General features: G+C 39.9%; 1 protein-coding gene across 3 annotated transcripts in view; it reads right to left on the bottom strand.

Annotated features, from left to right (window-relative positions):
- Window positions 1-27907, bottom strand: part of LOC124594750 (axin) — a 285091-nt gene that overhangs the window by 152282 nt on the left and 104902 nt on the right. For 2 of the 3 annotated variants that reach the window (XM_047133132.1, XM_047133133.1), the window contains exons 2-8: window positions 26621-26789; window positions 25326-25490; window positions 15297-15567; window positions 13995-14456; window positions 9525-9689; window positions 1002-1149; window positions 792-899 (exon numbers count right to left, since the gene is read on the bottom strand). In XM_047133132.1, coding sequence (XP_046989088.1) covers window positions 792-899; window positions 1002-1149; window positions 9525-9689; window positions 13995-14456; window positions 15297-15567; window positions 25326-25490; window positions 26621-26702 — 1401 coding nt within the window. In that variant the 5' untranslated portion in view covers window positions 26703-26789. The remainder of the gene's footprint in view (window positions 1-791; window positions 900-1001; window positions 1150-9524; window positions 9690-13994; window positions 14457-15296; window positions 15568-25325; window positions 25491-26620; window positions 26790-27907) is intronic. The other variant, XM_047133134.1, reaches the window with a different exon arrangement.

The raw sequence follows: 27907 nt of genomic DNA, 5'->3' as shown, positions 1-27907 counted from the left end.
GTGCAATCCCATGGTTTAAAGTTTACGGCCCCTTTTTCTTCTGGGAAAAAAACGTTACAGGACACGTGTATCTGGACATGCTGGAAAATTGGCTCATGCCACAACTGGAGACCGACAGCGCCGACTTCATCTTTCAACAGGATGGTGCTCCACCGCGCTACCATCATGATGTTCGGCATTTCTTAAACAGGAGATTGGAAAACCGATGGATCGGTAGTGGTGGAGATCATGATCAGCAATTCATGTCATGGCCTCCACGCTCTCCCGACTTAACCCCATGCGATTTCTTTCTGTGGGGTTATGTGAAAGATTCAGTGTTTAAACCTCCTCTACCAAGAAACGTGCCAGAACTGCGAGCTCGCATCAACGATGCTTTTGAACTCATTGATGGGGACATGCTGCGCCGAGTGTGGGAGGAACTTGATTATCGGCTTGATGTCTGCCGAATCACTAAAGGGGCACATATCGAACATTTGCGAATGCCTAAAAAAACTGAGTTTTTGTATGTGTGTGCAAAGCATTGTGAAAATATCTCAAATAATAAAGTTATTGTAGAGCTGTGAAATCGCTTCAATCATTTGTAATAACCCTATATATATGTAGCAATTGTGAAGCATTGCTGTGTTTGCTAGTATTACATAAATATCGGTTATATACTGTGAACTACAGTTTATGAAAGGTTCTGCTCTAATTTAGACTACTATGTGGCTTTGCATCTTGTGTGTTTCTATTTACAGTATTTCTACGACTCAGAATTAAGTATACCTACTGTCACACAGTTAAACACTTACTTCTTGTAGTTTTCTGTCAAGTTTTTCTTGGGCATCCTGTTCCCGCTTCACAGCCTCGAGTTTCTCAATCAATATGGCAGCGAAATCATCTGGATTCATTGGATAAACCTTCAAAAATGAATGAATTTGTTATAACAGCAGTTGAATTCAAACTGATTAGTCACATTTTCAGCAGCATATAATAGTTGTAGAACAACAGTTTTTACACACCTGCTCCTTCAAGATTCGCTGTGTTCGAGGTATAACTGTGTAATGCATGTAAGGGTCCCGATTAATGCTAGCACTCTCCTTGATCTGCTTGCAGTGGCGAATATATTGCTTCTTGGATGAACGAGCACGACCAACTGACATTCCATCACTAGAGCAAACATAAATAAAATATTTGTGTAGCAAATAGCATAACTATTAAACAAAAACTGGAGGAGAAAAAGAAAAGTATTACAACTAGAAACAAAAATCAAGAGAGTAATTGCAGTTTTCTGCAACCTCTGGTAAAATCCATCCGACTTTGTATTTGAAAAACATGTAATATGTTACAGATTTTGCCTCGCACGGCAAAAAACAAAAGTCTGAACAGTCCATGATATAATGCTAGTTCATAAGGTGCATGAGGCACAATATTTCAGAGGTCAGACATGTTGCTGTTATCAAGAGTGCTGATGTCAGTCTCATCACCAAATTATTGTGCCCTCCAAAAGTACACCCTTGGACTATTTGATCAACTAATGGACGGGATTTCTCCCTGAATCAAGAATCACAAAAAATTCTGGTTTTATTTTAATACTTTCAAGGTAAAGCGGAACAGAATACTAAAATAATAGAAAACAGCAATTTCCAACATTTGTCAAACACACACAGATTCATTTCTGATTCAGAATTTAAAAGCTGATTAGAAAATATTTAATTATCCTTGTACAGATTACAATTCCACACGCACATCCTAAATAGATACGATGTTGCAAATTTTAGACTAGAAACCTCAAACCATTTAAAATACTTATGTAAATTGAAAACAATAGTAACCTACTACACAGAAGTCACAAGGGTGAACACAATTATGTTCAACTCAAACTAGGCCTTTGGGAAACAGAATTCCATGAAATGGAACTGATCACCAGTAGTACAAAGACATTTGGCTAGAAAATAATAGGAAATCCCAAAATTGACCTGACAGTTGGAACGTAACGAATCAGCAAAGTGGAAGACTGAGGTTTGTTTCTTCAGATAATGCCATATTTTAAACACACAAGTTCATACAAGCAGCTTCCAAACTCTACAACTTACAAAGGACAGAAAGAACATTCTCTTTAACTTCAAAGATCAACCTTTTATAAAACGTACCTTGCCACAACTTTAAAAATAAGACTTAGCGTACCTGACGAGAGAGAGAGAGAGAGAGAGAGAGAGAGAGAGAATAAGCACAATTCTTTCTAGTGTTTTATGGAAGCTCCTCTATCAAATTTACATACCTCCCATTAAATTAGTGTGTCAATTATCTAAACATCAGGAACCCAACAACTGCTTAACGAACTTGTGTCAACCTTGCTGCGTTAAGTAAAATTATGATATAAAATGCCTAAATGTAAATGTGTTGTCTGTTCTATGAGAGATAAATATGAGATTAGTAAACGTTTAAGAAGGTGAGCCTGCAACAAAATTATCTAATGACTAGACTACAAAGTTTGTAAGACAACATATGTGGATTAGGAACAAATTATGAGCATCACAAGTTTTATATCTAAGCTTGATGCTACGGGTAGATCAACAAGTAAAACTAAGTAAAGCTCGCCATGAACACGGACTTAGAGGATACTGTTTACAAGTGGTTTACACAAAAAGATCACAAGGAGAACCTGCTTCTGGTTCTATTCTACACAAAAAGGCAAATCAATTTAATGAAAATCATGAAGGGCCATTGAAATTTAAAGCAAGCACAGGCAGACATGGCATTCATGAGCAGCTGATTCTTTCAAAATCGAAGTAACGGATGGCTTGGGGGAAGAAAAATATGCTCTCAAAAAAGTTAGTGGGCTCAATTGGAAAGCACTGCCAAGACAAATTGTTGCTTCACCTCATGCAGCACCAGGTCCTACAATAAACAAGGATCGTATTACTACTTTAGACTGTGCTAATATTATAGGCACTGAAAAGCAATGTTTGACATTGATGAAAGTAAAAAAAAAATCACGTCATTTCAACCATATTAATATGTTTGCAGTGCCCATTGTTGACAACTCACAACAGAGCACCTGGATGGATGGTATGATTTTCGAGGAATGGTTTATGAAAGTTTTTGTACCCTCTGTTAAAGGTCGTCAGTTTAAGAATGGCAAAAGGTAGAAAGCATTACTGTTCCTTGAAAACACAACAACTAATCCATCATATGACATCTTAAACGAAAAGGACAAATTCACAAAAGTGACATTTCTTCCACCTAAAGGAATCTCCTCATTACAGCCCACTGACCAAGGCATTACTGAGATTCGAACGGTTTTGCAGAAAAGTTATGTAAGCTATTGTTGGAAGGAGAAGAGGAGGGTGAAAAAAGTCTGTTCAAAAATCATTAAAATATTGATTTGAAAGGTGTGTCCTATATGCAGATTTTTTATTTACATTTGTTCTTGGTGTAAAGGAATAGAATTTGAAAAAAGTCTAGCATAAAATTTGGGTATGGCAGAAAGTTCTGAACATCTAATTGAAAATGATGGACAGAATGATACGTACAAAATGCTTGATATGCCAAAACAATGTAATGAAGAAGGCATTCAAGAACAGATGAGTGTTGTTGGAGCAGTTCCAGGACATCAAATCAACCTGGATAGCGAAACTGTAACCCTTATCACTGGCAAAGCTGATGCCGCCAGCATCTCATCAACCACTGGCCCAGAAAATGAAGATGAAAATATATCAGGTGCTTCTGAAGCATTTACATGTTTGGATACTGCTTTGTGATGGTTTGAAGCCCAAGATGAAAGTGACGAGTATCAGATATCTCTCTGAAAAAAGTGCGTCTTAGCTGCTCGTAAGCTGGTAGGTTTGCTTAAACAGACTAAAATTAAACATTTCTAACCATTAACTCCATAAAGACCCACTTTACAAGCAAATGTCACATGTATTAAATATCTTTTGTTTACTAGGCTGTACCACATACATTCCTGCTTTACTTGCCTTCATAATATCAAAAGGGATGCACATTTTTAGAAATATATGTAGTTTTTAATTGTACGTAGAAGTATACAGGTCAATTTATCCTTATAAACAAGTTTCCCGAAGATCCATGTCCCTCCCTCCCCAAATTAGTTCAGATAATCCATGCTCTGCTGTACATCATTTTCTCTTACCTCCACAGATTCAGCAAAGAAAACCTTTCACTATCAACAATCAATCAGTCTAATGATATATATCAATCACTTCCAATCCATTACGGTGTATTTATATACAGCAACCAGGCTGACCCGCCAGGTTAGCCAAGAGTGCTAATGCGCTGTTTCCGGGACTCGGGTAGGCGCGCCGGCCCCGGATCGAATCCGCCCAGTGGATTACTGATGTCAACTGTTGTGCTCGTCCAGGCTGGATGTAGTTTTTAGGCGGTTTTCCACATCCCATTAGGTGAATACTGGGCTGATCCCCACATTCTGCCTCAGTTACACGACTCACAGACATCTGAACATGTTTGCACTATTCCATGGATTACACTAGATACGGACAGCTGGTGTACACTGATTCCGTCCCAGGGGGTACGGGGCGGTGGCAGGAAAGGGATCCGGCCACCCCTTAAAACTAACCTTGCCAAATCCGGTCTTAACCATGCCGACCCTGCAACACTGCGGGAAGAGGCACCAGTAAAAGAAAGAAAAATATACAGCATATAGGGCAGTCTTTTCTCTGAATCATTTGTTTATTTGTACGTTTTTCCTGCTCATCAACTGAATTAGGCATATTCTTGTAGTTACTCCTACTCTTCCCATTATACACTGAGTAATCCTCAGTTTCTGAACAATTTTCACATCAAAATTTCATGTAATGATGCTGAAGTAAAGTTTCAATTATTACCAAAAACTCTCCAGGTCATTTTTAGTTTTCACTTAACTTATTTTGATGAACAAATAAACATTGTTTTTAATTGTCCTTAATATAACGTCTGATTGTATAACTTCTTTGTTAATTTGCACAATTATCTCTTTGACACACTGATTATACATTATTTTTAGCCTTATTACAACTGATTTTTGAGGTTACTTTTAAACTTGCAAAGTTAAAGTTTGTCTCTAATAGAGGCAAACGATACATCAACATTAATGACAAGAAGACGGGTAGTGTAAGTTTCATTAATATATATTTCTCCTTATTTGTTCTAATTTCCTGTCTGATCACCTGCATCCATTCATGTCCATTGTGCATTCCGACAGACCTGGGCCATTCCAGCAGGACAATGTGACACCCCACATGTCCAGCATAGCTACAGAGTGGCCTCAGGTACACTCTTCCAAGTTTAAACACTTTCGCTGGCCACCAAAACTCCCCAAACATGAACATTATTGATGGGGTGCCTTGCACTGTGCTGCACAGAAGAGATCTCCACCCCCTTGTACTCTTACGGATTTATGGACAGCCCTGCAGGATTCATGGTGTCAATTCCCTACAACACAACTTCAGACATTAGTCTAGTCCAGGCCACATCATGTTGTGGCACTTTTGCGTGCTCGTGGAGGCCCTACATGGTATTAGGCAGATGTACCAGTTACTTTGGCTATTCAGTGTATTTCTCGCTTCTCAATGACTATTAAGAGAGATTATTTTAAAATTCCAGAATGAAATTTTCACTCTGCAGTGGAGTGTGCGCGGATTTGGAACATCCTGGCCAATTAAAACTGTGCCAGACTGAAACTCGAACTTGGGACCTTTGTCTTTCGCAGGCAATTGCTCTACCAAGTGAGCTACCCAAGCACAACTCACAACCCGTCCTCACAATTTTACTTCCGCCAGTATCTTGTCTCCTACCTTCCAAGCTTCACAGAAGTTCTCCTATGAAATTTATTAAAACTGAGTCAGAAGATTTCCCAAAATCTATTAACCCAGGAAAAGTGTTAATTCATTCTCAATGTACCACTCCATAACCTAGTTCACAAGTTGGAAATATTCCATTTTGCTATGACCACATCTGAAGCCAATTTGTTTCTTTACCTAATAAAAACAAAATATTTTTTGCAGTCACTCATAATATAGTGAATATTGCACAGATGAGGCTGTTAAGTCCATAGTTTTTTTATGACTTGTCTGCTATTTTTCTTGTGAAGTAGAACTATTTCATAATTATTGTGCAGACGACTCTGAAATTCCACCAAAATGCATCAGATTCTAGCACTTTTCCTGTATTCATATACAATATGTCTTTAAGCTCTTCAACTGATATTACTCCTGTATTACTAGTCTATGATCAGTTGAAGAATTAAAGTGATTTAGTACTGCAACATTCCATACAAATTCTTTTTGATAAAACAACATCAACTTTACTTTTAATTCTACTTGGTCTCTACCAAGTCCATAATCTATCAGTTTCCTTCTGGGAGAAAGAGATAACAAACAAGTTATGGTTGTCACAAAATATACTAATGTATGATCTCATCATTTTTGCTATACCTTAACTTTCTCATTTAAAAATCATTCTTTAGTTTTTGTACTAATTTTCATTAAAAAAGAAATCAGCATCATCATTTGTATGAGGCTTGTCTTTGCAGAAACAGCAGTTGCTGAAGGGAAAAAAGCCTCATTTCTTGCAGTGGAGTGGAAAAGGAGAGAAGTAGAAGATGGGAAAAAAGACTAGTGGGTGTGTTGGTGGAGTACAAGGCAGTATAGTGCTGGAGTGGGAGCAGGAAATTGAATGGGTGGATGAAGGACAGGAATCAGCAAAGGTTGAGAGACCAGGAGGGTGATAGGAACATAGGATATACTGCAAGCTGTGCAGTTCACAAAACTGATGTTGGTACGAAGAATTCAGATGGTGCACACTGTGAAGCAGACATTAAAGAGAAGCATGTTGTGCTGAGCACCATTTTCAGCAACTGGATCCTCCAGCTGTCTCTTGGCCACAGTTTGTTGGTGGCCATCCATGTGGACAGAAAGCTTGTTGGTTGTCATTTTCACACAGTAAACAGCACAGTGGTTGCAATTTAGCCTGTAGATATCATGATTGCTTTCACAGGTAGGCCTGCCTTTGATAGGACAGGAGACTAGACTGGAGTACTTAATGGTGGAGTAGGGATGGACAAGGATATTGCACAAGTTCGGTGGGCAGTGGAATGTCACTGTGGGAGGGGTGGGAAGGATAGTGGGTACGATATTCCTCATTTCAGGGCACTACAAGAGATAGTTGAAACCCTGGCAGAAAAAGTGATTCAGCAGTCCTGAGTTGAACTCAGTCACAAGGGTGTGCTTCTCTGTGGTCAGACTGTGGGAATGGGGCAAATGGTTGGTGACTGGAGAGACAAGGCACACTGACTTATTCTGTACACGATTTGGAGGGTAATTTTGGCCTATGAAGGCCTCACTGAGAATCTCAGTTTATTTGGAGGGAGACTGCTCTTCACAACAGATGTAACAGCCACAGGTGGCTAGGTTGTATGGACATGACTTCTTGGTATGGAGCGGGTGGCACCTGTCGAAGTGGAGGTACTGCTGATGGTTTGTAAGTTTGATACGGACAGAGGTGTTGATGTAGCCTGCCTTGAGAGGGAGGTCAACATCGAGGAATGTGGCTTGTCAGGCTGAGGAGGAGAAGGTGAAGTGAATGAGAAGAAGGTGATGACTTTCTGGAGGAATGCAGATAGAGTATCCTCACCATCAGTCCAGATTACGAAGATGTTGTCAATAAATCTGAACCAGGTGTTGGATTTGGGATTCTAGGTGGTCCCACGAACAGGTTGGCATAAGATGGGGCCATGTGGGCGCCCATTGTTGTACCACGGATTTGTTTGTAGGTGATGCCTTCAAAGGTGAATCAACTGTGGGTGAGGATACGGTTGATGATGGTGACCAGCAGGGAGGTTGTATGTTTGGAATCAGATGCACATAGGAAATGGTAGTCTTCAACAGCGGCATGGCCATGGGCTTTAGGGATGTTAGTGTAGAGGGAGGTGGCATCAATAGTGATGGGCAGCACGCCATCTGGTAAAGGAACAGCAACTGTGGGGAGTTGGTGCAGGAAATGGTTGGTTTCTTTCAAATACTGTACTACTCTTCTTTTCTGCTCCCCTCCAGCGCAAACCATCTGTGTGCACTTAGCATCCCTACAGTACACCCTCTCCCACCCCTACACTGCTACCCCACCTCCCCACCCCAACCTCCTCCTCGCCTCCATCACTCACACATTGTTTCACCCACTAGGCACAGTTGCTGTATGCAGTCCAGCCTCAGTGGCCAGTGGCCAGACACAGTGGCCAGACACAGTGGTCATGTGCATGTGAGTTGTGCTTGTGTGAATGTGTGTGCCTGTCCACAACTAAACATCTCCAGAGCATATTTGTTCACTGACTAGACTGATTTTCAAGGAATAAGACACTGTATATGACCTGATTTTAATCACATTTGGCTTTTTGTTTGTAGCTACATTTCTGATGTTGTTATAGTCCTCTGGCATTATTTAGCTAGCTCCACTAACCTGTTCTTGGATCATATAGTCCTCCAATTTATTAATGTAGAATAAAAAGTGGTAAATTTTGTTAAACTTCTGCTGTCAAGGTGCTGGCATGAATGTAGTTGGAAGTACCATGTAGCCTACATCTATTATTCGAGTTCCCTCAGTTGACAACTCTCAATTTCCTTTCATCTGGCCCAAAACATCAACAGCCCAGAACTCACAAATGGATGTAGGTCCTCTGATACACTGACTCAGAATAAGTTAGTTCATCAAGGCCTGAAGAGTTCAGCAAAACATCAGAACAGTGCCAAACTTTGGCAAAACTATGCTCATAGAAATATAAGACCAGAACTGAATGATTCTAAGTCTCTTGTCTTATTATCAGAATGATCTGTCAGCACTCTGATGCAGTGCAAGCTAGGTAAATAGTGTCAATTAGCAGTGTCACTGACTTGGCGTACCATCTGAAGTGAACGTTGGTGATCAGTCCATACATATTCATTCCCCATCAATTTATCCATCATGACGGTTATTTTATTGGTGTATGGATTGGACAATGGAAGCTACCCTGATCTATCCTTAATCCTCACAAAGATGTATTACGGTTATCACCCACATCTTTGTTGTGCCACACTTTGCGGATGTAATAAGGTTCATGTAAGTCCAAATTATATTAATAAATCAGTAACAAAGACACTGAGAAAAACTGACACAATGCTTCAAAACCATCACCAACAAAAATAAGTAATTATAAAAAGATTACATAACAAACAATGTTAAGTAGAAAATATAATGTAATTGGACTGATTAAAAATCTACTTACAAAGCAGCAGCAGCAGGAGAACACATATAAAAAGTATTACAGTTTGCAAGCTTTCAGAGCTCCGAAAGCTTATACCTTTTATAGGCGTGATCTCCTGTCGTGCGACTGATTAGTAGATTTTTTTATTGATACACATATTAAGTAGAAAAATTAATGAAACAGTAATAGGCGTGTACACTTACGAGTACACACACACACACACACACACACACACACACACGCACACGCACACGCACACACAAAATATCTTTTTGTAAATATGTGCAAAACTTACACAGAACTGTCCGTGAGAGACATGTTGTCACTTTCTGTGCGAGCATCCGAACTCAGAGACTGCAACTCACTATCTTGCCGAGATACAGGATTGTAGGATGAATATGCAAGGTGAGGTGGGATATGATGAGGAGGGTGATGGTGAGCATGCTGCTGCAGGTACAGCCTAATGGCAAACAAAAACATCAAGCACAAGTTTCAAGTCACAAGCATCAGCAAGTCTTGTGTTAAGTCCCAAAATTGTAGAGTGATTAATTTACTCAACACGACGAAGTGGAGCAATAGGCTCTCAATGGATTCTGTAGATCTCACAGTTAATGTTTTATTACTAACTGGAAATAAACATGACATCAAAAATTAATATTGAAGAAACATTACTACGTTTCCACAAACAATAATAGAATTAATCAGTAAAGATCTCTATTATGGAATATAATGGTAGTGAATTTATTAAAGAAAACTGAATCTTTTCTGAAACAAAGCCCCTTTCACAATGGCATGTGATTATGTATCAGCTTAGTATGTACAGTTTATTAATTTCACCTCTTTTTCACCAAATGAAAGAAATCATATTACCAATAGGTGGAAGCTATCAATTGTGTGATTTTCATACATTACACTATACAATAACAGGACTTAAAACAAGGCACAAAAATTAAATGAAAAAACGAAAGCAGATGCCAAAAGTAACATAAAAAATGTATGTAACAAAATTAAAAATGTCTCGCTAACCTGGTACTGTAAGACAACTTGCATGGCATACTAAGTGAATTTGGTAAAGCAATTAACAAGGCATTTTTGCTCCAACACATCAAACAAGCAAATTTCTCTGAAAACTAGCAGTATTCAGGAACTAAGCTTTTCTTAAAAACAAACAAGACTATTAATTTTAAGTCAAAAACTTTCTGCATAGCACAAACCACACTCATAAAACAAACACATGCAATGATAATTTTGGGAGTAACTTACATGCTTAAAAAATCAAGTAGGGCAAAGCGGTAGAAAAATATCAGTTGGTGCTACTGGCAGAATAATCAGAATACCTATGTAAGACATCATATCATCTACAATATTGAAGCAAATGAAATAATACACGAAGTTTTCTGTTTTATTTAGCATACGTCATTGGGTATATGTATGTAGCAGTTTTCTTATGCAATAGTTGCAGTGGAAACACTTTTTTGTCACCAATCCTACCAGTCAGACTCAACCCAAAATCAATGTTGAATCCTGCCTGACTCAGTTCATGCCTCTATCCAACCATGATCCACCCCCACTGCCCAAATCACCAACTGCTAACCTGCCAGAATTTCGTAACCTCAGGCCTTGTCTCACCATCATTCTCCAAATTCCTCAACACAAAAGCTAACCTTATAACCACAGACAGAACCACAATCCTCCATCTAAAAACTGATTGCAACCTTATAATCCTACTTGCTGACATAGGTTCCAACACAGTGGGTTTGAACCCCACCGATTACATGGCAGAAAGACTCTGCTAGCTGTCAGATTTGTCCATCCACAAATCCTGCCACAGTGACCCAATTCCAGAAATTCAGCAGGATCTCCCGCCTCTCCTCAAATTCTTAGGCCCATCCCAGAACATCATTCCAAAGTCAGTCTCTCTCTCTCTCTCTCTCTCTCTCTCACACACACACACACACACACACACACACACACACACACACACCTACCACTCCCTGTACTCCTACTTTCTGCCTGCTTCCTAAAGCCCATAGACCCCCCTCCCCCAACCCCAAGATGCCCCATAGTGACCAGTGTCTGTGGTTCCACTGAGAGAATCTCTCGTTGACCAATACCCTCTGCTAATTACCCATGACCTATCCTCCTATATACACAGACACTAACCATTTCCTCCACCAGCTCTCCACAGTTTCTGTTCCTTTACCACTCCTGTTCCTTTACCACAAGACACCCTGCTTGTCACTATTGATTCCATCTCCCTTTACACTAACATTCCTAAGGTCCTTGGTCTTGGCATTGCTGAACACTACATTTCCCAATACCAGATGGATTCCAAAGCGACAACCTCCTTCCTGGTCACTATGGCAAACTGTATCGTCGCCCACAATTACTTCACCTCTGAAGGCATCATCTACAAATAAATATTTGGTATAGCAATGGACACCCACATGACATCATCCTATACCAACCTATTCATGGGCATCCAGATGGATCCTTCCTGACCACCCTGAATCCCAAACCCCACACCTGATTCAAGTTCACTGATTACATCTTCGTGATCTGCATCGAGGCTCAGGACACCCTATCCACATTGCTCCCAAATCTCAAACCCTCTCCCCCATTTGTTTCATCTGGTCCTCCTCAACACAATAAGTCACCTTCTTCGATGATGACCTTCAACCCAAAGATGGCTACGTCAGTATCTCTGTCCATATTGAACCTACTACCTAAAAGCAACAGATCTACCTCAACCACTGCCACCCATTCCATACAAAGAAGTTTCTTCCATACAGCCTAGCCACATTTAGCCGTCACATCTATAGTGATCAGCAGTCCCTCTCCAAATATACCAAGGGTCTCACCGAGGCCTTCACAAACTCAAATTACACTCTCAATCTCATACAGAAACAGATCTCTGGAACCTTACCTCTCCAAGCACCCATCACCTCCCAAAGTCCCAGCAGCTGGCCACATAGGAGAATTCCTTTCATGACTCAGTACCCCCAAAGACTGGAGCATCTGAATCACATTCTCTGCCAGGGTTTGGACTAACTCTAGTCATGCCCTGAAATCAGGAATATTTTACCCACTAATCTTCCCACGCCTTCCACAGTGGTACTCTACTGCTCATCAAACATATACAACATTCCTGTCCATTCCTACTACACTTCTGCTCCCAATCCCTTGCCTCTTGGCTCATATCCCTGTAACAGACTTAGATCCAAGAAATGTCTCTTACATCCTCCCACCACCACGTATTCCAGTCTGGTCACAAGCATTACCGATCGCATGAAGGGAGGGTTTCCTGTGAAAGCAGTCATGTGATCTAGAAGCTAAGCTCAACCACCATGCTGTGTTCTATGTGGGTTGACTGTCATAGTCAACAAGATGCCTCCCTGTACAAATGACCACCAGCAAACTGTGGCCAGGAGACAGCTGGACCACCCAGTTGATGAGCATGCTGATCAACACAACATTCTTCACCTCAATAACTGCTTCACAGCTTGTGCCATCTGGATCCTTCCTGCCAACACAGCTTTTATGAATTGCACACGTGGGAAATCTCCATGCAATGTATATCCTACATTCCTAGCCCCCCTCCCCGGTGTAAACCTTCATTAGTCACTGCCCTTTACCCATCTATCTCCTTCTGTGCTTCCACTCCAGCACTACTCAGCCTTCTATTCCACCATCACACTCACTGACTTTTTACTTCTCTCCTCCCCTCCCCCCTCCTTTCCCGCCCCTTGTCTTACCTTCCGACTGCATCTATCTGCCCACACTGTCCCCACGACATCCCTGTCTGGTCGCACAAGCAGCACTTTACCATTCCCCAACCCCACCCTGCTGTCCTTTCCCCTCCCCACCCTCATTACCCCAACCAACCAGATTGCTTCTCCCAACACAAGCAGTTTCTCCCAGTCTGGCCTCGGCAGCCAGACAGTGGTCGTGTGTGAGAGTTGTTTAATAGTGGAAGTGTTGTCACTGACAAGCATATAAAAAAGAATGAATATTTGCTAGCGTTTGGAAAAAATAATTTAACATGCTAGAGAAAACATACATGTTGTTAAAGGATTTTTCCGAAAGGTAGCAAGATTTCATTCTTCCTTGTGTGCCTGTTGATGACTCAACACTTCTACTATTCAGTGAGTGGTTTCCTTTCTCCTAAATTATTTAGATTCTACAACATCTTTCGTAAAGAAAAATTATTTCTCCCTCCCCCACTCTGTTGTTTGAATAAATGGTTGTTACCTGAATTTTTAATTAAACAAGACTGCTCAATGGAGGCCTCCCTTTTAAGCACTGTCACTGGAAACCGTTCTTTATGAGGTAGTAAAAGTTTACATGAAGGTTTTCTTTAAGGAATGCTCCATATTCAAGAGAGGCCTCCACGGAGCAATCTTGTTTGATGAAAGTCTTCTTCAGTTAAGAACCAGTCATTCAAACAGAGAGGATGGGGAGAGGTAAAATAAATTTCTCTTTTTTTCACTGACATTGTCTAGAAATTTTCCACTGCATATATGACAATCATTTTGTTGTATTCTATGGCAGTTCTCATACCTCTTTCTTCACAACAAAAGCAATTCTTGACCAGGTGTGTGTGTTACTCCCTAAAATAAGCAACTGACTCTTACAAGCATACGGGCAGGACCACATTCTGTAATTTCAGCTGTTAGCACCAGAAAACTGCATTACACTAAGAGGAACGAACACACACACACACACACACACACACACACACACACACACAGTATTTGTGACTTACCCAGCATATGCTTCAGGTTTGGGCCGCAACTCCAAAGCCCGTCGTTTTTGTGTGGCAATAAGCATGTCCTTGGTAAGAGGCAGTGCAGCCTCCCCACCAGGTACAACCAGTTCAGAGTCTTCGTGAAGTGTTGGCAGGGGACCACCTGCTGTAGCCTCCGCTCTACACGCCCCACCCCCACCAGAACTTCCACCACTTGAGCACCCACCACTACCACTGGAGGAACCTGAACCTGATGAGGACGAAAGCTCACCTCCATTCTGCATGCCACGCACATGCTGTAAATAAATGTCTGATCTCAGGAAGTTAGGGTATGTAGTTTCATTAATAAGTCTCTCTACTTCCTGTTGCACATCATCATAAATATCTCCTTCCAGAAGTTCCTTCCCTTCTTTGATGCGACGATTGACTTCTTTACGAAGTTCATCTGGTATAGCCAACTGAGTCTTGTGGAAGAATCGCCTGTAAAAGAAGAGTTTTAAATTGTTTTGCAGCAAGTCAGCAGTAACAATGCTAGTATGTTATTATAGTGGAAGGAAAACTGTCTATAATTTTATATCATAGTCTTACAAAAGTTCTTCCTTGCACATAAATGATGACAGACTGTTAGGAATATAAAATCCACAACTGTATAAATCACTATGCACTGATATATGCAACACTGTATGAATGCAGGTGTGACAAAGATAATGCCAAAGCTACTCACAGACTTGTATTTTGAATATTATACCACTGCTATGAATATCCCCCAATAGTAAGTTCAATCACTGATACTACTAACATCACTACTATTTGTCATCATTTAACATACCACCTTAATTAACAGGGTAATCCGTCATCCTCATCACCTAATAAGCACTTGTATTTTTGTTACCTTGTAACTACATAATGTTGTCTTCCTTATTTATTGTTTCTTGCGGTTGTTGCCCACACTTTTAGAAAACAGTTTTTTTAATTATGTGATGATACTTAACTAGCAGATACAAATTTAACACCATATCAATGTAAAACTTACAGTGGTGTTCACACGATGATGATATTTCTTCAAATAAGTTACTTGAAAAATACACAGTTTGAATATAAAACTATGTATGCATTACATAATCTTGCATTTTTCTGTCTTAAGTATATTTTTGGTACAGTGTTATTTTTTCCTTTTTATCCTTTCTTTCTTTCCTTCTTATAGCCACCTGCACAAGTTCCTTGATCTAACACCACTGCCTATCTCAATTACATCAGCAACATTTACAGATGATCATAGTTATTTAGGTATTTTAAGAAAAATGGTTAATGATAAGTTACCTGTAAATAACTTTGACGAGTTGATTGACTCTCTCTGGGTCTTGTTGCTTTTTGAGACCTTCACATGCAAACCAAAATGTGAGTGTGTCCACATGTGATTCACCTTCCTGCTCCAAGTATCGACGGAAAAGTTCAACACCATCAGGGTCATCAAGCAAGCTATGGAGATTGCTGGCCCAACGCAGATACGATGGAGGTGATGAACCCTCGACAAAAGTGCCACCTCCTTGGCAACTGCCTTCGGGTTCGAATCCAAGGGGAGCACTGCCATCTACAAACCAACATTGTTAAGAGAGTTAATTGTTGTATTCCAGTTGACTTAAGATGCAAAAATATCTCACACTTACAGAAAGTCTAATTTTCATTCTCCATGCTCTATTAAATTAGCAGCCTTTCACATGGATCAAGGTCATATTCAATTTCATCTTGGACAGATGGATGGACAGATAGGTAGGAAGGTAGGTAGGTAGGTAGGTAGGTAGGTAGGTAGGTAGGTAGGTAGGTGTATAGAATGGTTTGGGCGCATAATAGCTGCGTCTTTAGCACCTGAACGAAAATAATAAGAGACGAGTGGCAGCAAAATACACTAAACTGGAGTAGAAGTCAGCAACAGAAACTGAAAGTAACAAAACTGTGGCAAACTTCACTCATCTTGTCACCAGCTAAAACAGAGGGCAGATCCTCGCTGAAATTCAATGTCCCCTCTTATGATGTAAGAGAACACACTCAGTTAAAATATAGCATACAGTGATTTACAGACTACAGGCATAAGAGAAAGCTGGGGGAGCCATGTCTAAGGGACAGTGCCCAATTTGAAGGCATATGAGGATCACTTTATCCCACATGAGTGACCAGCAGGAGGAACATGGTCAAATACTTTACTTCAGCAACCGCAGCTTATTGTTCGTCACTGCCAACCATCACTCCCCAACAATTTCTTCTTGACCATAGTTAAAAGTCTTCACATGGTTCAGTCAGCAACCTCATCTCCAATCCAATAATTTAAGCCTTGGTATTTCTTTACTTCAAATAAGGTCTGTCAGTTATTTGGCAGTTCTGATGACTCTTGTTATTTGACTTCCACAATTTTGTAACCAATAATTTTGTGTAACAACTCAAAATATATAGTTTTATTCCTTTCCAATATTTTTCTTGGCTGCTTTCATTTATTAGTTCAGTTTGTTGCCCTTCATTTCTAGCTACTACTTCCCACCCATTGACATGTAAGACCAAATTGAAAATCGATGTCCTGGTAACTTTTTTTTTTTCCTCTCACTGACAATGCTAGTTTTTTGGCTGATTTGACACTACATACAATCTCTTTTTAACTTGTGGTAATCTTTATATCTCTTAACATATTTACCACACCAAAATTTTTCTGAGAATTACTACTTTTCTTCTTCTTCTCTACTATTTTATTTCTATTCATCACAGAATTTCACACACCTTATTCCACTTCAGACTGTCACTGTATATTAGACGCATGAATACTTCAACAGTAGTCTGATTTTTCTTTAATCTTTCTTCCACAATAATGCAATATCAGAAGGGCTCCTTTGCTATCTCTACCTCCTTTGAAACAATACATACCGTCTTCGAGCATCTTTTCAACTTCTTCCCTATTACATTGTATATCATTCTAGTCAGCAAATTACATTCATGATGTGTGAAACTAATCATGCGATATCTCTCTAGTACTTTCCAAACTTCACAGAAGAACTTCTGCTTAATTTGTTGGATGAGCTCTCCTGGAAGACAGGATACAATAGAGTACTGGCTGAATTATAACATGGTTGTTCCCAGAATGAATCTTTCACTCTGCAGTGAAGTGTGAATGATTCTGAAACTTCCTGAGAAAATTGTGAGGTGGACTAGGACTAAAACCCAGAACTTTGCCTTCTGTTGGCAATGTTTTAGCAACTGAGTTATCCAGGCATAAATCATGGCTAATTGGAAGGAGTTCCCAGGTATTAAGAGACACTTTATTACATTCCACTTCTCTTCAATTGAAATGCCTCATGCAATTTGGACACAATCTTAAAAAATTCCATCTTGACCCTAACCTGTCCTAAATTTATATTCTTTTTACTTTATGCTTTCTAATTTCAACTTACTATCCATCCATCACTATTTGACATGGCAATATCTAACATCATATGCCTCACAATCCAATATTTGCCATCAAAAAGTTTGCATGTCACTAATCTCTGCCATCATTAGATGCATCAGAGTACTCTGAACTTCTGTTCATCTAGCCTCTTATCTTTCAACCACACCCTAGGCAGAATGAGGAAGACTCTCTTAAATCATGGTGTTGGATCTATATATTGAATTGGTGGATGGTACTGACAGGATCTGAGTAGATTTGCCCAAGGCAAAAACTTTGGGCAGGTAGAAATAAAGCTGGCAAGTTCTCGAAAACCTGGCCAGTCACTATGATGATGACCACCTGAACCCAAATCCTGGAAAGACACGCATTTGTGCATTGTATCCAAAAACAGAAAAGGTAAAAGAAAACAACAGCCAAAATGGTTCAAATGGCTCTGAGCGCTATGGGACTTAACATGTGAGGTCATCAGTCCCTTAGAACTTAGAAGTAATTAAACCAAACCAACCTAAGGACATCACACACATCCATGCCCGAGGCAGGATTCGAACCTGCAACCGTAGCGGTCGCACGGTTAAACAACATCCCTTGGAGAGGAGAACTATTCAACTGCAATACTCTCAAATACTTTGGAAGAATGATGAACAGGTCTCTCACATTCAATGCCAACTGCAAAGGACATGTATTATCTTCATTTAGAAATGGCAGCAAGACTGTCTACGTTGTCTTGGGACTGGATGGACAGTGCGACATGGGCCAAAGCAAACTAGAGCCATGACAAAGCTACGACGAGACAAACAGTCAAGTTCGACTGACTTTCGACACAGATGCTGGAGGAAGTTCTTACTCGATGATCCGTTATTAACTTTATGGGGAAACCTATAGATGACGCGACTATGTCTGTGTTAGCAAGAGGTCTGAATTTTGTTCCTACACCTGTTTCACCACCACTACTGGACTTCATCAGTTCCATTGAAGAAGCTGTGCATCATCTTGCTACAGATGAAGCTGAGAAAGTGCGTCGGGAGTCTTGTCGTGTGTTGACAAGAGCTACACCGCCAAAGAGCAACATCTCGCCTACGGAGAGTGCAGCCCTCTGGAACTTGTGAGCAGACCTGGATACAGTGGTACTTAAATCGGACAAAGTTAATGCTACTGTTTTAATGCTATGGGAGGACTATATTAATAAGATTAATGTTTTATTAAGCGACTCAACATATCGCAAAATAGGTAAGGTTCCTAATAACCGAGTGGTGAGGAAAACAGCAGAACTTCTGACTCGCTGTTCCTTACCACAGGAGGTAATTAAGAAACTAAAACCAAATAGTTCAGTTCCACATAGGCTATATAGATTGCTGAAGATCCACAAGGATAACGTGCCATTACGTCCAATTTTAAGTAACACTGGAGCAGCCACTTACGACTTAGCAAAGTATTTGGCGTCTTTGCTCAAACAAATGGTAGGAAAGTGTCCACATCACATAAAGAATTCTAGTGATTTTATCAGCAGACTTAGGTTACTGCAGCTGCACAGTAATGACTTGTCGGTCAGTTTTGACGTAGTTTCACTTTTTACAAATTTACCTCTTGTGGACTCACTACATATCATTGGCAATAGGTTTAGAGCTGACATTATGGCGCTGTTTGAGCACACGCTCTCCTCTACATATTTTTTATTTAACAATGAGTTTTATGAGCAATCAGACGGTGTCGCCATGGGGAGTCCTTTTTGTCCCCTGGTGGCCAATCTTTTTATGAAGATTCTGAGGATCCAGACCTGTCTCAGCCACTTTTAGACCAGCAGTATTTTGGTGATATGTTGATGATACTTTTATAGTTTGGCCTCATGGTTTGGATCATCTGCAAGAGTTCCTACAACATCTGAACTCCACACATGAAAACATAAAATTTACCATGGAGTTGGAGGAGGAGGGTTGCCTGCCATTTCTAGATGTATTGATGCGACGTAAGAGTGATGTCACACATGGCCATTGAGTATATAGAAAGCCCACTCACACAGACCTTTACCTGCGAGCCACTAGTTGCCACCATCCGGCACAAATGATGGGTGTTTTGAAGACATTGATTCACCGAGCCCACGTTATCTCTGACACCGATAGTTTGCAAACGGAACTGGAGCACCTGCAGACTATTTCTGAAGAATGGGTATTCGTCCCAGCAAGTGGAGAGAGCGCTGAAGACCTGTAAATGATGGAACAAAGAAGAGGAAGAGGCCTTTAAAACGACAGCCTATTTACCATATATTGGTAAAATTTCAGCGCAAATTGGCAGAATACTAAGAAAACAAAGTGAAAGCGATCTTTTGCCCTCCTGCAAAAATTTCGACGCTGCTGGTATCTGTCAAAGATGACCTAGAGCTGCGCAAGGCAGGTGTTTACAGGATTCAGTGTGAATGCGGCAAATCTTATACAGGACAAACAATGCATACTGTGCAGGACCGCAGTGTAGAACATCAGCGGCATACTTGCCTTCTTCAGCCTCGTAAGTCTGCCATCACCTACCACTGTATTTCCACTGGTCATGCTATGAATTTTAATGAGACAAAAATTGTGGTCCATACGTCTAACTTTTGGAGTTCTATTAATAATGAATCTGTGGAAATACAGTTATCTGACAATGAGTCTCTTATTAATCGTGACGGTAGTTACCAATTGAATTTGGCATGGGATCCAATTGTCAAAAAACTTCGTGTCCTCCGCAGCCGGCGTAGTTCTGTGATGGAACCACGGGATGACAATCGAATTGATATTGATGCGGTGAGTTTTCATCATGGAGGGCGTGTGGCAGAGCAGAATCAAACGCGCTCAAGTAGCGCACGCACAACGCCAAGGTAATCCACCACGCAGGTGCCAGAGGGGCCTTAAATGCCAGAGCTACGGGAGTTTTCACCAGTATCACCTGAAGATACTCGGGTGGGAATCTCTGGAGGAAAGGAGGCGTTCTTTTCGTGAATCGCTACTGAGGAAATTTAGAGAACCTGCATTTGAGGCTGACTGCAGTACAATTTTACTGCCACCAGCTTATATTTCGTGGAAAGACCACAAAGATAAGATAAGATAAGAGAGATTAGGGCTCGTACAGAGGCATATAAGTAGAGTCATTTTCCCCACATTCTGTTTGGGAGTGGAACAGGGAGAGATGCTAGTTGTGGTACGAGGTACCCTCTGCCATGCATCGTATGGTGGATTGCAGAGTATGTATGTAGATGTAGATGAAGATGGCCAGAAGACTTTGCACCAAAATATTGTGGCAGGAAGTTGCAAACATCCGGCAGTTCACCCGAAATTTTGTGGAACAATATGTATGCCAGGAAAGTTTTAAATCTCACAAGGGAATCAATAGATGAGAAAGGAGGGGGCAGTGTTGTAGCCTATCTCCTATGTTATTCCATCTGCACATCAAGCAAGCTGTGACGGAAACCAAAGAGAAATCAGGAAAGGGAATTAACATTCAGGGAGAAGAAATAAGAACTTTGCTGTTTGCTGGTGACATTGGAATTCTTTCAGAAACAGCTAAGGTACAGCATTTGAATGGATTGGATAGTATCTTGAAAAGAGATTATAAGACTAACATCAAATGATAATGGAATGTACTCTAAGTAAATCAAGGCACTGCTGAGGGAAATAGATTAGGAAATTAAAACACTAAAATCAGTATACTAGTTTTTTATTTGAGTAGCAAAGTAGCACATGATGGCTACAGTACAAAAGAAATAAAATGCAGGTGCAATAGCAAGAAAAGCTTTTCTGAAAAAGAGAAAGTCACTAACATTTAATACAAACTGAAGTGCTACGAAGTCTTTTCTAAAGGTATTTGTCTGAAGTGGAAGTGAAAGTGAAACATGGACGATAGGCAATTCAGACAGGAGGCTTTTGAAATGTTGTGCTCTAGAACAATGATGAATAGTAAATGAGTAGAGCAACTAACAAATGAGTTATTGTATCACATGGGAAAAAAATAAATTTAGCCACAACTTGACTTGAAGAAGGGATCAGCTGGTAGGACACAGCGAGAGAGAGAGAGAGAGAGAGAGAGAGAGAGAGAGAGAGGGGGGGGGGGGGGGTAACTATATAGGGAGACTAAGGCTTGAGCACATTTCAAATGGAAGTAGGGTGCAGCAGTTATGCGGAGATGAGGCTTGCACACTATAGACTGGCATAGAGAGCTGCATCAAACCAATTTTTGGAGTGATGATCACAACAACTGGAGAAAAATATTGTAGATAACTACTTAAATGTATTGTTATAAGTAAATTAAAAACTGTATACACTTCCTTAAAAAAATGAAAGTAAAACAAAATCTACTGGAATTTGAAAACCACTACTCCATTAACTAGCTCAGCTGTATTAATTTTTCTGCTATATCTGACACCAAAATCTGCTACATATTTTTCAAAGTAAGTAATAGAACTCCCGTATTTGGTGTTCCTGACACGAAATTAAAATGGTGATTAGAGATCTGTTTCCCATTTCACTTATTATTCTATCAAGTAATCTAAAGCACTCTAGCTTACACAGTTTCACTCCAGTCCTTAACCGACAGAAGTTGACAAAAATCTTAAGCCTTCGGTCAGATAGCATATTTGCATCAGCACCACACGCCAACCTTTGAGATCCCACATCACCGCAGCAAAGTTGAAACAGAGACTCTGTTGTCGAACATGAGCTAGCTGCATAGACTGCCTGTGTGTGGCACATAACCCATGCAATGCCTGTTCGGCAGTAAGATCTTTATGATACTACTTGGAGGCAATGACAATGTGAGAACAACCATCTTTCGAGTTTTATTTTATTTATTTTTATTTTTTCTCTCCCCCCCCCCCCCCCCCAGATTTTTTTGCCCTCCTCTGTGCCTCCGCCCTTGGCAGGGAGTATCTCGGCATGGCCTCGGGCCTCGATACAGCCTGGTGCAGGTAAAACAGGTAAAAATCAGGCCATGAGGGACAAAGGTAACAAACAAAATAATAAAAGTATCAAATTTTATACATGAATTTCTCATGTACGCCTTACAATCAGTTCCTGAAAATTATGCTGCAATCCAAATTTTCCACTGCCCTTTCTTTTCATGCCTACATGCAAATGTTGGTGAATACAATATATTAAGCATTATTTCTGTTTATTTGCAATGTTAGTGACGCAAAAAAGTGAAAATAAAGGAAAATGATTCCACTTAACGAATCAACGCCAAGACCCCGCCCGCACTGCACCAACAGCTGCCTGGAAACTACGCTATCATAAATGGCTCATGCCTCAACCAGCCTGCACCAAAAACGCAATTTTTTTTCCAAACGCTTGGCCACCTGGCATTCTTATTTCTGTCACTTTCATTTCTGGCCAAGGCCTGCGTAAATCATAAATGTGGACAAAGTCAGTGATGACAAGTAAGCCCAGTCCCCTTGTAAGATGAATATCTCAGAGGTAAACGTATTTTTTCAACTACCAAATACCGATTTGACATCCAATTTTTTATGCTATTTTGAAGAGATTGTTGGAAAACATGATGATCAGTGTTTCTTTATAACCACGTTAACTTGTATGAAAAACTCTTGTACTTCTAGAAAAGTAAATATAATTTCCAACAGTCACACAACTAACAGAACAAATCTTTTGATAGCAAAAATAAAACTCTTTCTTTGCAGTTGTAGAGTTCATTGGCGATTTTGAAATGGATTCAATTAAACTATCCTTTTCAAAAGAGCTAAAATCTAACACTGGTTGCAGCAGTACCACAAAGCAGTGCCACGTGGAAAGTAAGTACTGTTTTGGAAACGAATCACAAGACCAAAATTTATTTTTACAAGAAAGAGCTTTTCTTAAAAAATTTTCTACATAGCTGTGACCATCGTTCAGACAACTGCTGTAGCAGGAAACCAACTTTTCTACACTCTCTTCATGGAAATATGCTGCTAGGGAAGACAGCCACTGTTTAGCACCACTTCTTGCATTGTCTGCTGTTTGTTGAGTTCCTTCCCAGAGATAAAACCATCAATGTGGTGCGATACTGTGAAACATCGAGGTAACTTCACCATGCAATTCAAAATAAAAGGTGTGAATGTTCAGTCAAGCCACTATATTGCTTCATGACAATGTCATGTCCCCATTCTACTTGTGTCACTTGGAACTTTATTCAACAATTCAGTTAGGAGCAGTCCAATCACCTGCAACACGACCCCTCTCCCCCCCCCCCCCCCCCCCCCTTCTAACTACCGCTTGTTTTTGAAGTTGGAAAGTGATTTTGGAGAAAGGCACCTTTGACAGTGACGATGATGCAAAAAATTGTGTTCAGCTGTGGCTGCCTTCACTGGCAGCATCTTTCTACAAAACGGGCATATGAGAGTTTTTTTCTGCTATGAAAAATGTCTGAGCAATGGTGGCAACTACATAGATAAAAACAGTTTAAGAAATGCTCTTTCTTGAAAAATTAACTTTGGTTTTTCCAAAACAGACTTACTTTCTGGACATGTCTCGTATAATCCTTGTTGACCTGATTAAGGCCAAAACTTTATGCTTTTTTCATCATCAATTCATTGCACACTAGATCTGCTGTAAACTGTTGTTAGCGAAAATACTATGTCAACTGAAAATTCCACATTAATTCTTGTAGGGGTTTCACGCCACATCCTGGCCTTGTCAGTTCTGGACTTTATGAGTCATTATATGCCCTCGATAGGGTCATACCTCAGAACTCTGTCCAATAAGAACAATAGTACATTTTATTACCTCATTTGCATTAGACTACATCCTTTCTGCCAAAGGACCCATAAGCCATTGTTTTAATATTGAGAGATTATTTTGCTTTAATTTCAATGAACACAATACTGTTGATCACATTATTCTGTTTGTTATTGAGAAACCAACGGGAAGCCACATCTAGCAATACATGTTTATTTCACTTTAATTCTCCTCTTTACTTACATATTATTAAAGTGGCATTTGAAATAGAAGATACCTTTCACTAGGAAAGAGCACACACCTTTTATGGAACTTGTCTGATAGATGGAAAAACTGTGCACAAGCTCAAAACTTTGAACCTCGACATTCTGACCACGATGCTCTAACCATTTAAACTTCTCCAACTCCATACTGTCATGGGTTGACTAAGCCAAGACATGGAAGGTTACCATAACTGGTAAGAACAATGACTGCAAATAGCAAGACTGGGAAGTCTGAGTAACATTCCAGCACACACTCTTAATGTACAAAGAAACTTTCACTCTTAAAATAATTTTTTTGGACTTAACAGTTTATCATGACTTTAAAAATCAACTAACGCCATTGACCCCCAAACATCATCAGTTTTTTGCTCACTGCCATCATCAGAATAGGCTTGGCTGATCAGAAAATTAAGATATGTGGAACACTACCCATTCTAATCGTAATTCTAATATGCAAGGGAACTTTTACTATTCTAAATCTATTCCTCATTGGTTGAGCAGCTCTGTACATCAACATATTCACAATATGATACAGTTTCCACATAATCCCAGGACAATGAATAATAATATGCGGCTGTCAGTTTTGATTTTTCATCTTAAAAATTCTCAATGGGGGCACTTTACATTCAGGGAAGCAGGCACACATTTTAAGCAGATGAGTGGAAAGATATCTCTAATAACTGATATGTCTAATTAACATTCAATACCAAGCAGTTAAACTTGATTGCTGAAAATAAAATGATTGATTATTCATATTATGCAAAATAATTAATAACTATTACATCCTGTAAACAACAGTTTACAAAATAATACAAAGACATCAGTTCAGCAGTTCTGAAATAATATTTGCATACAATATGACGACTGCTGCACAGAAGCTAATGGTGTGACATACAACTTTAATTAGTGTAACATCTGTGTCTACAAAAGACATTATGAACCACAAATATTAGAAGTAGTTTATAACCTCCTGCTATATTGCCACCAGTAGTAGTGTTGCAGGCAAGACTGGATCGGCGGGGTGTAAACACAGGTGAGCTGCCCCCCTTGCTGTATCGAGAGGCACTCCATGATGAGTATCCTGGTCCTGGGGTGGGCGACTGCAAGCCTTCCACCTCCTCCGTCTCCCCGCCTATTATTACATTATGCTAGTGTTACACAATCTGAGCACATTTTCATTTCCTTCTATATCTCTACACAGTGTAACAAGAAGTACACACCTACTGCTAATTTTAGATAACAAATAATGTACTAAGTATACAATTAATACAATATACTACACACATTGGCTACAAAAGTTGAATAGCAGCTAAGTGTATAGTGCTAATAGTTTTGGAAAGTTGCATTACTGAGCATTAAATGGGACTGAATGTCTTACAGTAATCAAATGATGTCACTGCAGTTCTCAAAGGTTCAAATACTCAGTAAATGGAAAAGTGTGACAAATTAAAAACCTAGCACATCAACTCAAGAATAGTTCTTTTTCTGAAATAGTTTAACTTTGTACTTGCCAGTGCAACAGCAGAAACATGAAATAGCTCTTTCAGTAGATGACATTTTGTGTTACCCTTGCTGTTCATTAAAATGCATTACTTTGTAATTGCTGGCTGCTATAAAAATGTATTTTATGAAACAATCCTTTTATAGTGCAAAAATTTTCAGCCTCAAGAAGTTTTCACAACAATGAACTCAAGTGACAGTTACCAAACCAGAGCTGGGATCCACGTTTTTCCCACAGAGTATCAGTTCTGAACTCTCAGAAAGTTTCAATCATTCACAGAAGTTGAAAACTTTCATTTTGTTCTGAGTTGAATGGCAATAATAACTCAGTTGGTTTAGTAGGTTAGGTTAGTGGTGTTTAACGTCCCGTCGACAACGAGGTCATTAGAGACAGAGCGCAAGCTCGGGTTAGGGAAGGATGGCGAAGGATATCGGCCGTGCCCTTTCAAAGGAACCATCCCGGCATTTGCCTGAAACGATTTAGGGAAATCACGGAAAACCTAAATCAGGATGGCTGGAGACGGGATTGAACCGTCGTCCTCCCGAATGCGAGTCCAGTGTGCTAACCACTGCGCCACCTCGCTCGGTGTGTTGGTTTAGTAAAAGCAGTTCAAAAATACCAATAACTGCACCTTCATCAGATTTTTTGGGTTAGGAAGCATGGAGAGCTGGACCTTACTACCCTTCAAGTACTAAGATGCCAACAACAATATCTAATTTGTTAATGCAGTACAATCAAAACACAAGAATAATTATTTATACCAGGAACAGGTGGTCGTGGAGAGTTGTGGCTGAAGCTGTGGTCACCTCCCACATGGTAGTCAGGCCGATCCACTGAGCTCATCCTGCCCTGCCCTCACAGGAGCCTAGCAGCAGCTCACACCACTTTTCACACAGTCGAGGCATCGCGCAGCAGAAGCAGCACAAACACCTGCAAACAGAATAATAATAATAATAATAATAACAATAATAGAAAAATCGGTAATTATTGATACATTTTCAATTACCCGAAAGTTCCTAAATGCAATGTAACATATACCGTACAGTTAAAAGGAAGTCATGCTTGATCAAGGTCTGCGTCGCTTTCCATTTTTAACCAGACATAACGTCTGAGAAAGGAAAGAAATAATAATAACAATAGTAGTAACAAATGAAGAACATGATTCTACCACAAAATTTATATCTTTTAGCACAAGTTTTGGGAAGATGAAAACTATATTTTAAATTTTCATTCAAATCATAAATGCGAGAGATAGAAGAATAAATATCAATAGCAGCCAATTACAAAAACAATAAATAAATAAATAAAACTGATGAAACTATTTAAACAAACCCTAACTGTTGCCACATTACAGTTTGACGTCTCATATTTCACTAGTTTGTCACAGAACAATTCCGTTTCTTTCTACAATGAATAACTATTCACTGTCCGCCATCGGAGCTATGGCTCCTTATGCCAATCGATAAGACCCTTCGGCAGCCAGACGAACAAAGAACCAACACTGAATAGGCCACCATACACAATGCTAAACAGATTTTTTTGTGCCTCTTTCTTACTAAGCCCATTGTGTGCTTGTACAGTCAGAAAAATGTAAGAGAAGCCACCGTGGTAAGTCTGGCATTGTTATCAGCATTAAGGAACCTTACCATTGAAAGTTTTAAAGAGAGAAATTATAACACACACACAAAACAGCTACATGCTGCTAGCTATGCTACACTGAATTAAAATCAGAAATATTTAGAGATTGCTCATTAGCATTCACAAAACTATAGGTTTCACACAACATTTGCTAAATGTACCCACCGTAACCATTTTTGTTTCTCTGAATTTCCAAGTAATGTAAACGAAAAGCTATTATACCACAGTTGACCACGTAAAATCTAAGACACGCAGAACCTAAGGAATCACTATTCATTCACGAACAACACAACTGCTTCGCTATTGACTTCTATCAAGTTCCGAGGGTGCGCCGAAGGACTTTCGACAGCTGCGCACACGATCCGTGACGCGAGGGGAATGGAGCTACACAGAGAGGGAGGGAGATAAAT

This window comes from Schistocerca americana, chromosome 2 (assembly GCF_021461395.2).
Source record: "Schistocerca americana isolate TAMUIC-IGC-003095 chromosome 2, iqSchAmer2.1, whole genome shotgun sequence".
NCBI lineage: Eukaryota > Metazoa > Arthropoda > Insecta > Orthoptera > Acrididae > Schistocerca > Schistocerca americana.
This window is presented reverse-complemented; position numbering and strand designations above follow the sequence as displayed.